The sequence below is a fragment of the Mustela putorius genome, unplaced genomic scaffold, assembly GCF_011764305.1.
Source record: "Mustela putorius furo isolate JIRA1106 unplaced genomic scaffold, ASM1176430v1.1 tig00000596_pilon_pilon_pilon, whole genome shotgun sequence".
In the NCBI taxonomy this organism is placed as follows: Eukaryota; Metazoa; Chordata; class Mammalia; order Carnivora; family Mustelidae; genus Mustela; species Mustela putorius.
The window spans coordinates 8,793,596-8,806,975 of record NW_025421428.1 but is presented as its reverse complement, the minus strand read 5'-3'; the positions used below and the strand labels follow the sequence as shown (position 1 = coordinate 8,806,975).

The window sequence follows — 13,380 nt, the reverse complement described above, 5'->3', positions numbered from 1 at the left end:
ACTGGGTAGGTGGTATCTCAGGAGAGACCTTAAAGAGGTGAGGGAGAGGGTGGTGAGGCAAGGGGTAAGAGTGCTCTGGACAGTGGAGAGCGAACAAAGGCCCGGAGTCAGAAGCGTGTGTGGTGGCGAGCAAAAGGACCGCCCGGGAGGCTGTGGTGGCTGCGGGCGCAGGAGCAGGGGGCCGAGGGGCATCAGAGAGGAGGCCAGAGAGGGAGGGGGGCAGATCCGGGAGAGCCAGAAATGCCTTCTAAGCTTTTTCTCCGCAATGAGGGGCTCCCAGAGGATTCCAAGTAGAGGATCAGACTTTTTAAAAAGGGTCACTCTGGCTGCTGGGGAGGATCAGACTTTTTAAAAAGGGACACTCTGGCTGCTGGGCTGAGGACCGAGGGCAGGAGCAGGTCCAACAGCAGACAGCCAGGTTCAGGTAAGAGGCGAACGTGGGTTGTACCAGGGAGCAGCAGCAGGATTCCGAGAATATGCCCAGGATATTGCTATTACAATTTGGTGGTGAACTAGATGCAGGATATGAAAAAAAGAGGAATCAAGGGTGACTTCAAGGTTGCAACTGGAAGAGCCAAGTTGCCAAGTTGCCATTTACTAATGTAGGAGAACCCAGGCTGAGCATATTTGGATGGAGGTGTGGGGACACCAGTTCACTTCCAGACAGGTTAAGTAGGTTAAGTCTGAGATGCCTAGTGGATGGCCCAGTGGAAATGTCAAAGGGGCAGTTGGATGTATGTGTCTGGAGTCAAAGGGGGAGGTCTGGGCTGGAGAAATAGATGTGGGAGTTAGCAGAGCCTGAAAGTCACAAGACCGGATGAGATCACCGACATAAACAAGAGGTCTGAGGACTGAGCTCTGGGTCCCCCAGGACAGGAACAGGAGGAAGAACCAGCAAAGGAGACAGAAAGGGCAGCCAGTGAGAAAGGAGGAAAGGGTGATCTTCAGGAAAGGAAGTCTAAGAAGGGAGTGACTGACCACATCACCCCGTGTGGAAAGGCAAGTACTAATGAAGACCAAGAATAAGCCATTTGGCCTGGCAAGTGAGGCCACCGGTGACCCTGTCCAGAGTACTTGGAGGAGGGGAGGGGCCCGGCCTGATGGGAGTAGGCTCAAGAGAGAACAGGAAGAGAGGCACTTTCTGGAAACTGAGTACAGACAACCCTTCCGGGGGGTTTTGCTAAAATGGGGAGCAGAAAAATGGAACAGTAGCTGGAGAGGGGGATGTTAGATCAAGAGAGGATTGATTTTCTTTGAGAGAAGTAACAGCATGATTATAGGAAAAATGTGATCATGCAGGAGAGATGGGGGAGAAATGCCTGAGCAGTGTCCTTGAGTAGGCGAGAGGAGGGATCTGTGCACGTCCATCCCCTCCCTCTTGGCCCGGCCAACTCCTGCTCATCCCTCAAGGGGTCACTGTAAAGGTCACTTTCTCAGGGAAGCTTTCTCGAATCGTCCGATTAGGTCAGTTCCTTGCTCTACCCTTTTGCAGCACATGTTACTGCTGCTCTGTGGCTCTTCAGGGCTGTGGAGCATGAGGCCCGTGAGGGCAGGGCTGGCTCTGGGCTGTTTGCAGCCATTTGTCCAGCAGCCGGCATGCTGCCTGGCACACCACATATGCTGGATGGCTATCTGGTGAAGGAACAAATGGTCCAAGAGCAGAACTGAAACAACTCCAGAGACACGTGTCTGTTTTCCGCTTCCGCCGGCTATAATCACGCTGTGACGGCAGAGCCTTGCAGTCACTGGCTCCTGCAAATGTTTGGATTTACAAGAGCTCGGTTGTTTGTTCCTGTCTGGGCTCTTTAGCTTGTCTCTAACACACAGACCAAAGCCATGTAGCTGGACGCATCCTCCCACTGACACTGTCCGCTACCAACTGAACACATTCCATGCCGTACCCTGTGATTCGAGCATTTAACAAATATTTGCTAAAAGCCTGCTTAGTGCAGCATCCTAGGGACACAGGATGGAATCAGCCACAGCGCCAGCCCTCATAGAGTGCGGAGTCCAGTAGCGGAGGATCACACAGAACCCCTATGCACACCTGTGACCGGTGCCACACCGGGAAAGCCTGGGGGTTACGAACGTGTCAAACGGGGTGGGAGGGAGGGCAGAGAAAGGAGGCGGAGAAAGGAGACCAGACAAGCCTTCCTCTGCCTCCCAGCCCCGGCTTTGAGCTGCCCTCCCGTGGCTCTCAGGCTTGGGCCAGGAGATCGCGAGGTGGCTGGGCTTCGGGGCTGGCTCCAGGAGTGCCAGGGCTGTGGCCTCCTGCCTTCCGATGCCCCGGTCCCCTCCCGTTTCCTCTCTACCTCTGCTGAGGCCTGCCTGTCTCCTCCTGCAGCTTCCGGAAGGGCTCCCTCCTGAAGCTGCGTCTTTGGAGAGATCTGCCTGGCAAGAAGGCTGAGCTCATTCGTGGCACAGGCCACTGGCAGTGACAACAGTGTTACTGAATCTCCCTCCTGTTTACTTTCAGGCTTTCCTAGGCTCTGTTCGCCAAGAGGAACCACCATTTCGCAAGGACCATGAGGCCGCCGTGCGTGACGTACTGGTGGCTGGGGTGGCTGGGGTGGCTGGCTGCCGTGGGCGCCGCTGCTGGCCGGAAGGAAGGCTTCGAGGGCGCCGCTGCAGGCCGGAAGGAAGGCTTCGAGGGTGCCGAGGAGGGCTCACCCGGTGAGTTCATTTACCTGAACAGGTACAAGCGGGCCGGCGAGTCTTCGGACAAGTGCACCTACACCTTCATCGTGCCCCAGCAGCGGGTCACGGGCGCCATCTGCGTCAACTCCAAGGAGCCCGAGGTGCTCCTGGAGAACCGGGTGCACAAGCAGGAGCTGGAGCTGCTCAACAGCGAGCTGCTCAAGCAGAAGCGGCAGATCGAGACGCTGCAGCAGCTGGTGGAGGTGGACGGCGGCATCGTGAGCGAGGTGAAGCTGCTGCGCAAGGAGAGCCGCAACATGAACTCGCGGGTCACGCAGCTCTACATGCAGCTGCTGCACGAGATCATCCGCAAGCGGGACAACGCGCTGGAGCTCTCCCAGCTGGAGAACCGGATCCTCAACCAGACGGCCGACATGCTGCAGCTGGCCAGCAAGTACAAGGACCTGGAGCACAAGTACCAGCACCTGGCCACGCTGGCCCACAACCAGTCCGAGATCATCGCGCAGCTCGAGGAGCACTGCCAGCGGGTGCCGGCGGCCAGGCCCATGCCCCAGCCACCCCCGGCCACCCCGCCCCGGGTCTACCAGCCGCCCCCCTACAACCGCATCATCAATCAGATCTCCACCAACGAGATCCAGAGTGATCAGAACCTGAAGGTGCTGCCTCCCCCGCTGCCCACGATGCCCACCCTCACCAGCCTCCCGTCTTCCACAGACAAGCCATCTGGTAAGTTCCCCTGGGAGGGAGCCCGCTCCATCGGGGGCCTCAGAGCCAGGCACCAGGCTTCCCTCAGCTGAGAACACAAGTGGGGGAAAAGCCACGGCGAGCTGAAGCCGGGCCAACAGACTTGCGCAATCCCCTCAGCGATCCCTTGGGCCCAGGCCCGGTAGCCGCTAGGGTGAGGGGTGCTCCAAAGTAGAACCAGGAAACGGGGAGAGTCTCAGAAGAGAACAAATGTTCTCTGGCTTCGGATGGGAACAAGCCCCAGGCCTGTAGTTTTCTGGGCTCTGCTGAGATGCCCTGTGCTGGCAAACAGGATGTCTCTCCTGCAAGGTGGGGCTCTTGTACCGCGCCTGGCACAGATCTGGCAATCGGTAAATACTCACCAAAGAAACAAGAAGCCAAAGGAAAGGAAAGTGTTATCATGGCACAAGTAGGACAAACACATTGTAGGGGCCGGGGGTGGGAAGGAGTACCTTCCGAAGCTAGAGTCTGCCGCTGTCTCGACTTTTCAGTGACAATTCCATAAACTCCTAAATACACGCTTCATCTTTAAATGTGGTAATTCTCACGTATCATTATGGGGGAGGATAAGGGTTGCTGGCATGTTCTGAAGCTTGACCAGAGTACTAGCACTGGGCACTCCTTGTGGAAGGTTAATGGAAAAGAAGAGCAACTTGCTCACAGGCTCAGGATCCTTAGGCCTTCTAGGGCTGGATTTGAATGTAGGGCTTCTAGGGCTGACTCCTCTGTGCTCTAGGGCTCTACAGGGAGCATGAGCCCAACCTCTTGAAGCTCAGCCACTCCTTCATCCAGGCCCCTGTGGGCCTTCCAGATGGGCTGTCAGGCGAGAACTGGACTGATCTTTGCAGGAACTAACCACATATCTGCTCCAAGTCAGTGATTTTGGTACCACTTTGTTGTGTAAGTGGGGAGATATTTTTACTGAAAACACCCTGATTTACACTTATTTCACACTTCTGAAAATAACCACAGTACTGTGAAGAGCAGCTTCTTGCTAATTCCAGAAAGGGGGTGGCCCGTGCAAAGAAGAGGGCAACACTGTTGGCAGGTCTGCGGCGGGGAGCACCCGCCTCCAGCACCTCACAGCCCACAGGAAGGCCCTCTGCTGCGTCGCGGGTTGAGAACACATGCTTTGAACGGACTGACCCGGATTCAAATTCTGATTCCCCTACCGATTAGCTCTGGGATATCAGGCAAGTCACCTTGCAGAGCCTCTGTTTCCTGTTTCAATCTGACAACTGGGGATAGATTAAAATAATGCCCACCCAAAGATGAGAGGAAATACTGCAAAAAAAAAAAAAAAAGAAAGAAAGAAAAAGAAAAGTGTCTGGAGTGGCGCTGGGCCCATGGAAAGTCTCAGTACATGGTAGCTCTCAGTTTCCTTCCGTTTTGGTTTATCTTAAAGCAAGAAGACTGAAATAAATAAACAGTCCCTTTTTAGTGCTGGCATTCTACAGCAGATGACTGCCTCATCTGTACATATGTCTGTTTTAAATCAGAAGCTCCAAAAGACAGGGCAGAGTACGCTAATATGTCTTGACAGAACGCCCAGAGGGTAAGACGTGCCCTTGGGGACCAAATGAAGACTCCACTGGAAGTCATACTCCTAGTGTCTGGCAGACCTCAGTGGCTACCCAACAGACCTCCTCTCGCTTTAGCATCTCTGGATTCTGAGTCAATGATTTCAGGACATCCCTGAGCTTGGACTGAGCTGAAAGGGTAATAATAGTGTAAGAAGAAAGACCTAGCTTGGGGCGCCTGGGTGATTCAGTCAGTTGAGCGTCTGCCTTCGGCTCAGGTCATGATCCCAGGGTCCTGGGATCAAGCCCCACATCAGGCTCCATGCTCAGTGGGAACCCTGCTTCTCCCTCTCCTTCTGCCTGCTGCTCCCCATGCTTGTTCTCTCTCTGTCATATAAATAAAATCTTCAAAAGAACGAAAGACCGAGGTTTGCACCCACCTCTTAGTAGTGGTTTGCTTGTGAGGAAGTTACTTTGCTCCCCTGAGCCACCATTTTTCCCTCTGTAAAATGGGGACAGGAGTTACAATACCGCAGGGTTGTTGTGGAAACGCAGTGCAATCAGGCATGTGATATTATGTCATGTGGGGCAGCGCACCTGCTCTGTGCTGGTCATGGAGCCAGGCTGGGGGGAGCCGGTGAAAGCTCTGATCCTGACCTCAGGAACTCGGTCTGGGGGAGGTAGCAGATGCGTGAATGCACAAGGACCTACACAGTGCCTACGGGTTCTATCCCCCCAAATCGGCACATCAGATGTAACGAAGGATTTCCTTGACGGAGCAGTCATCAAGGCCAGAATTTCCAGAATGTTGTAAGAACTGATGGGACCTGCATAACAGAGTACCTGAAAGCAGGAATGCAGTGGAAATCATGAGCTGTGCAGTCACTGTGGTGACATCCCAGTGTGCTGAGGACCCTGCACAGCAGCGAATGATGGGCTGTGGGACATGGAGGTGGCACACGTGACTGAGTCTGCCTGGACAAGAGGGGAGAAGCTGGACAGAGATGGGACTCCTGTATTGCATCTTGAATGATTTGTAAGAGTTTACCGGACAGACCAAGGAGTTGGAAAGCAGGGTTACTAGCGCGTCCCCGAAGGAGAAGAGTCTGTGCAAAGTCCCCGGGTCACGGCCCTAGTCTTGGCACCATCAATGGTTTGATGCCGCTTCCTCACGGTCATAGTCCAGCGTGGGCAGTGGGCATCCCAGGGGCCTGCACGCACCCAACCCACTTTCTGTCCCGCTTCAGGAAGCACCCGACATGGGAGGCAGCGGCAGTGACCTTCCTTCTATAGAAATGACAAATGCACTATAATTTTTCCTTTTCTTTTTTTTAAGCAAAGTTCTTCCAAATGTTGGTAGTGATTGTTCATTTCCTATGACCCATGTCCCCACTGAGCCCCTACCCAAGGTGTTACCAGCCAGACCTGGCCTCGCAAGCTGAATGGGCAGGGAGGGCCCGGTCCTTTCCTGGGCTTGGGACTATACTGAGAGGAAAAGGCAAACGGCCTCTCTCAGCCAATAGGCAGGGAGCCTTATCAGGCCTGTTCTGAGAGCTCGCAGGCAGGTTCTGGGCCTGGAAGACAAAACCTTCTTCTGTGCACTTACCCACAAGATCCTTTGTTCCCAAGGACATCACTCGGCCAGAAACACCTCTGTGTGCATGAGTTGGCGATTTCTAAATCTTTCATCCCAGAACCTCTTTCCCTCTTCATCTGGGCCACTCAGCCCACAGCACACCCTTCTCCACGGGACTGAGGGAGCCATGGCTGCTTATCTGGAGCTGCACTCACTAGCTTGTTCCCAGCCAGACAGTAACAGGCTGGCCCTAGGCCAGGCCCAGGCCGCCGAGAGCCTGAGGAAGGGAGGTCCAGGCAGCTCCTGGCTTCCCTGGTGTCTGACTTGGGTTCCGTCCTGCCTCTCTTGGGTCTGGCCAGACCTGGGGCATTTCAGTTAGGATGATGCTTTGATGAGGCCAAGGCCAAAGGGCCCAGGCTGTGGCCCATTCTCCCAGAGATACAGCTGCTGTCACCTGCCCTTCCTCTTTTCCTCTCCACTTATTCACACATCCTTGACCTCCTTCTCCACGTGTGCCCTTGACATACACACACACACACGCGCACATACATGTGCGTCAATCAGGTCTGCTAAAGAGGAAGGCTGAAGAAGTCATGAAACGGCCCAGGAATGGACAGGGTGGGCCTCAGTGCCGGCCTTCCCCCAAGATGATCTGGGAGGCCAGGGACACCGTCCCTCGGCTCCGCACAGGCACAGCTGTGCACAGGCCAGCCCTCCTCATGGCACCCACCCTCGAGAGTGATCAGAGGAGGAAAGGCAGTATTAGGACCAGCTGCCACAGCAAGGCCCTGCCTGAAACAAATCCTTAAAAACCAAAAAGAGTAGGCAATTCTAGCTGTTTTCTCTCCTGAAAACATAATCAGCTTAGTTTGTTTCTCAGTGGATAAAGAACGGACCATAAAATCATAAAAGAGCTTATTAGGGGCCTTATCACCCCAGAGCCTGTCAGTAGCAGAGCCAGAATCAGGTAACTTCCAGGATGTCAAGGTTCAGAGAGGTTAAGTAACTCAGCCAAGACTACACAGCTAGTGAGTGGCTCAGCCAGGGCTCAAACCCAAGTCTGTCTTAACCATTCCCAGACACTGCACGTTTCCATGGAAAGGCTGGAGGGGAACTGGTGTGAAAATCACTCTATAAATGCCTGACTTGGCCTCAGGTGCCAGCTGTCTGGACGTGACCCTCCATCACTATTTCATGTACGAGGTTCCAAGCAGCTCCTTGTAAAAAAGCTCTGGGAACAGAGCTGGTAGATTTGTCATTAGAACTCTCACAGTGCTAACAGTGTAAGACACTGTCACTGCAAACCCATCACTATCATGCCTGGGAGGAGCCAACCAAACCAACCAGCTGCCCTGGCTCCCCAGTCACACAAATGGGTTGTTGTGGTGAATTACATAGTAGACTGCATCACAACCCTGAGATCACACACACACACACACACACACAAAGATGGGACGTCTAGGTAGCTCAGTTGTTAGATGTCTGCCTTTGGCTCAGGTCATGATCCCAGTGTCCTGGGACAGAGCCCCACATCAGGCTCCCTGCTCAGCAGGAAGCCTGCTTCTCCCTCTCCCACTCCCACTGCTTGTGTTTCCTCTCTCGCTATCTCTTTCTGTCTCATAAATAAATAAGATCTTTAAAAAGAGAGAGAGATACAGCAGAACGGAGTTAGCATCATACCCCAGAGTACCTAAAACAATTGAGCTCTCCCACAGAAAACACAATACGCACCAAACTTCAGTAAATGGACCCAACTAAGGCTGCAGATATATCTGATTTTTAATTTGTCTCAAATGTCAACAACTTCTCTGGGTGTGTTTGTATTCAGCATTTCAATGTCCAGCAAAATCTAAAGTTCTGTAAATCAGGACTTCTTTAAAGACGCTAACTCTAAATGTACAAAAATCTGCAGATGCGATCTGTCCTTGGGGCCACACCAGGTGGCCACCACATTGTTTCACTGCAAACACAGAGACCTCCCTTACTCCCCGACGGATGCCCTATGGCCAAGGAGGTGCAGACACCTTGGACAAGAGTGTTTTCCTAGATGGTTTTTCCCTCCTATATTTTATCAGAAAACCCAACCCAGATCCCTTGCCTCCAGAGCCTGTGCTGTTTCCACTGCACTGTGCTGTCTTGTGTCTGAAATGTTACTGTGGAACAAAATAAGATGCTCAAATTCATTACAAACTACGCAATCCAGTGCCATTTCAAAGAGCATTCTTTGCTAGTTTCTTCATAAACAAAAGCCGCTCGAGTTCAAGGTGGGACATCTTCCTTCTAGCTTTGCTTTCTCTTTTCTCCTCGGATACCTCAGGGAATGGATCACGGAGAGCTTTTTCAGTGTGATGGCAAGCCTCACTCTATTCCTCGGGCATTTTCCAGGGAAGACATTCAGCTAAATAAATGCTCAGGCTCTTCACAGTCCCAAGGGATAAACGATTAACTTGTTCCTATTTAAAGCGGCGATCTGGCAACTGTGGCCTGGAAATCCCAACAGTTTGGCACTTGGCAAACTGAAAGTAATCTGGAAAATCCTGGAGCTTAGGCCTCTGCAGCCGGCTCCCTAGCCACCCAGATGGATTGTTGTGGTGAATTTATGTAGCAGACCGTATCAGAGCCCTGAGGTGCTCCCCCAGAAAAGGACAATCGATAAAGCAGAATGACGTTAGCATCAGACAACCCGGTGTCTGAGACAAAGGTGGTTAAGTTTGTTGAGTGCAATGGGTAGTGCACTTGCTTCTTCCAGAAGTCACATCTCGACTTGAGCCACCCCTGTGAGAACTGGGGAAGGGCACATTCAAAAGAAGCCTAACGATCCTGGCTTTGTGCCTCAGGAGGAGCCCATGCAGCCGCAGGAGCTGGACTGGTCTCACAATCCTTTTTTCAAACGAATAAGTGATTTTCCTTGAACAGATTTTTAATACAAGAATTTAAGTTAGAATTACTGTGTATACAGAAAAATTGTGTTAAGCAAAAGATTTTCATTTGAATGACAAATGCAATGTTTTTAAAAACAAAAAACACCCCCTAATTGTTGAAATGAAGGTATCTTTGGTGGTCTGTCTGGAGCAACGTTCAAAAAGAACAGAACCTTCAAAAGAAAACAACGTGCCGATTTTCTATGAGACCGTCCAGACTCCCCAGGGTTTGGGTTTGGATCCCGATAATCCCCTGCTGTGGGGCCCCTGCTTCCAGATGGGCTCATCACTGATTCTCGAACTGGGAAGAACAGAATGAAGATGACGAAGGGCACACAGCTCCCAGCGGTGAGGAGACGGAGATGAGGGAAGGCATGTGGGACACAAAGTGACTCATTCTAGAGCAGAGACTGGCAGGACGGACACACGATCTCACCCCTGAGGCTTCCTGCCCAGAAGGATCCCAGAGACTGACGAGACAGAACCTTGAGCAATGCTGGCACGGTGAAACAGACTCAGACGGCGCGGCAGGGAACAGCAGGCCTGGAAGGCAGATGGGAGCTCGAAGCCCAGAGTCTCCCCTGTCCAGCCATGCAGTCTCTCTGGGACTTAGTGGGCTCAGTGCTGTGGGGCCTCGTGAGGATGAAATGAAAGCGCACGTAAGGCATCTGACAGGCCAAAGGCTCTAGCTACGTGGCAGTCATCATTCTTACTACGCTCCAGTAGAGATAACTATATCGAGCAGTATGGGAACCCCAAGGAGAGTTAAGTAACTTTTCTGGGGTTGGGGAGGGCTTCCTGGAGGAGGAGATGAGCAGGCTGAGGGTAAGGCAGAGAAGCTCTCAGAACCTCTACCCACAATCATCCAGAAGTCAATGAGACCAGGTTTGGTGCTGGGCAAATACTCTCTTTTCAGAAAAAGGAAGGACAAGATCCTAGAAACTATGTATCAATTGGCTTAAGCCCCAGTAAAATTATAGGAAAGACTATGAAGAGGGCTTCGTGAGCATTTGAAAAACTAAAGGGTGATCAATGAAGGCCAGCGTAGGTTCTGTAAGCACAAGCTGACTGCAGTTCTTAGAAAGGTTCATAGGCTGGCAGACCCCAGGCTTGCCACCTGGCCAGTACCTGCGGACGGAAATCGTGGGTCTGATGAGCTCTTCCGTGATGTGCTTGCAGAACCACACCATCAGTCTCTGGCCCGAGAGAGGCTTGTTCATTCTCACTGCTACACCCCCCACCTCCAGGTCCGGGGACCTCCCTTCCGCAGGCAGCCTCAGGCGCCACTGACCACTGAACCCAGGGAGCCCCGGGGCTTCCCCCCCACCAGTCCCGGGAGCCACAGGGAGCTGTCCCATCTCTGCATACAGTGAGTCTACCACAGCCCCTGCAGAGCCAACCTATTTCTCTTTTAAATTGCTTTAAAGCCTGTATTTCCCCTCCTCCCCAAAGTTACTGGTGGAAACCCAGGAGTGGGCATGGTGCTTTTGAAAGTGTCTGTGGGAAGCAGGGCTGCAGTATCTGCTTATCTTAATGTCAAACCGGGAGAAACAGGGCCCTTGAAGCTCCTCGAGGGCTCCGGGCCCTCTTACTCAGAAGTTCTCAGACTGTATCGCAGTATCACACCCACTGAAATACACACATCTAATACAACTTTTACTGTAAAATTTTTGAAAGGATTTCTTTAAATTTTGCTTTTGAAATTATGTGGCCAAGAGTAACACAATTAATTTACAGCTGGCTCTGATTTCTCAGCAAACATTAGGCATGTTCAGGAATTCTTGGGAAGTGAGAAAAATCTAACCTACAAATTGTTTTCAAAAGTAATAACATTTTTATGAAGACTTAATTTAACAATTAATGAAGTTGACAAGATGTTCCACTTTGTAGAAATTTAATTACATCCTTATAAATTTTGATTATGCAGTTTTCTTTTCGTATTTTAGAGCCAATAAATTTTTTTAGGCCCCAAGCACTTTCATAAACTCCTGAAAAGCCCGCTGGCCCCAGGCACTGTGCCCATCATCTGCAGACTAAAACGGTCTCAACAGCAGGCATGAGTGTTTGGACCCTTTCCCCAGAAGGACCAGAAATGAGAACCATGACATCAGCTCTCGGGCTCTATGGGAACTGAGATGTCTTTGGGAACACATCAGCTGTTCCTGTGTTTAGGTTATTGTTTTGTAGTCTGCTTCACTGCAAAGTGGTGACTGACTTAGAATAAGTATGTTCACAACCAAAATATTATTTCCCCAAGCCTTCTGGATAAACGAAGCTCAAGCAGCACCCGTAATCGTTCCTCGCCAAGCCCCTCCCCGAGCGTCTGCTCTCCTGCCCTCACACAGGACACCCAGCGAGTCCCGATGCTGGCCAGGACAGGGCTCACACCTAAGCAATCCACGTGCCCTGGCTCTTGGATGGATTAATTTGAATAGGAAATTGCAGATCCAGTTTCAACAACTAGTCATTTCTCCTGTTAGAAAAACGTTTAAGGGAGTGGCAAAAAGACTTTCTGGAGACAGATCATCAGCGAGAGTAACTGAAAACAGCACACCATTCTCACGAAAAAGCCGTGTGTCTTGGTGCTATCATAGAAGCCTCTCCCCAGTGCCCACGTCCAAGCTAAAATATCCCTAGAACATTTCCCACGGGCCACAGGGCCGCTGCACAGCCTCAGGTAGTCAAGCTCCAAGACGTGGCCTTATGAGTCAAAGAGGCCAGTCAGACTACTGGCCTGCCACATGGTCTGGTCCCAGCTGATGGCCAGGAAGGATCCTGCTCCCTCTGCATGCCTCGGGAGCAGCCAGGGAGAAGAGCCATCACTGTCTAACTCACCCCTTAGCTCCCGGCCTCCAGGGTGCAGCTCACCAGCTGGGTCAGATATTCACGGGGCCACGTTTCCCTGGCAGGGAGTGAGGGCTACACGGACAGTGGATGTAGTTGGTAAACCCATTTCTCCACAGGACGTGAGTGGGCAGGTCAGGCTGAGCTGGTCTGTCCCCGACCCAGAGAGGACACTGGGACGAGGCAGTTACACATTGGTCTGGCCTGGCTGCAGGCTCTGACCCAGAAAGGCTCTTCACTGGGAATACTGAGCACAGGATCAGTCATCTGGTTTCCTAGCAGTCTATGTTCCTTGTGTGCAAGAACCCCAGAGAGGAGGAAGGAAGCAGGGAAGGACTCAGGCACCCAAAGCCGATCACTCCAACACTCACCAGGTTTGACCTTGGGGTTTGGGGACCCAAGACCTGCATACTTTGTGTTTCCATTGCCCATACCCCTTCTTCTTGAGGCCTCCTGACTCTAGTCCTTTGTGCTCTCTGCACCCCGTGTTCTAAGGAACCACGCAGACTCAGCTCAGCCATGCGATTGCATTTCCCCTCACGTGGAACGTTCTAGCTACAGCTCTGCCCAGAATGTAAATATGGTCTTTATAGCGATGAGGTTGGGTGCTGCTCCACTAGGAGCCTTGGTGCTGCTGAGTTAGTGTTGGCCTGGTGCTCCGGGCCACGCTGCCCTTTCAGAAGAGGAGCCAAGCGAAATACTGCCGCAGGGCACTTTGCACCGTTCCAAAGGGCGAGCCCTGCCCACTGAAACACCGAAAATGCAGTTTCATTGACAAAAAAGATTTCCATTCTTCATTTCAGTTTATCGGGGGTGTCTCTCTAGTAAAAAGTTACTAGAGCAGTAACTTTTTAAATGTGCTTTGTGGAAAATATCTACCACTAAGTAAATCATCGTACATTTAGTCTTGCAAATTCAAAAGCAAATACGGTAACTTGCTTGTGTGTGCGTGGCTGCGGGTAGGTGGGGAGTGGACAATGTCAAAACCAGCAGCTTCCATGCGGCACAGGAAAGAACGAGAGAACCCGTGCTGGCAGCTGCTCCAGCTGACTTCACCCTGGGTGCTCTTGGGCTCCTGTGGTCCCCAGAACAGGTGGGCTCGTCCCGCCTGGGTACC

At 52.0% G+C, this 13,380-nt stretch overlaps 2 protein-coding genes across 9 annotated transcripts in view; one reads left to right on the top strand and one right to left on the bottom strand.

Annotated features, from left to right (window-relative positions):
• Positions 1-13,380, bottom strand: part of RALGPS1 (Ral GEF with PH domain and SH3 binding motif 1) — a 270,593-nt gene that overhangs the window by 109,161 nt on the left and 148,052 nt on the right. The window lies entirely within an intron of this gene.
• The window catches only part of ANGPTL2 (angiopoietin like 2), a 33,830-nt gene that overhangs the window by 10,292 nt on the left and 10,158 nt on the right, over positions 1-13,380 (top strand). Inside the window, exon 2 of the mRNA XM_004757281.3 lies at positions 2,477-3,384. Coding sequence (XP_004757338.1) covers positions 2,526-3,384 — 859 coding nt within the window. The 5' untranslated portion in view covers positions 2,477-2,525. The remainder of the gene's footprint in view (positions 1-2,476; positions 3,385-13,380) is intronic.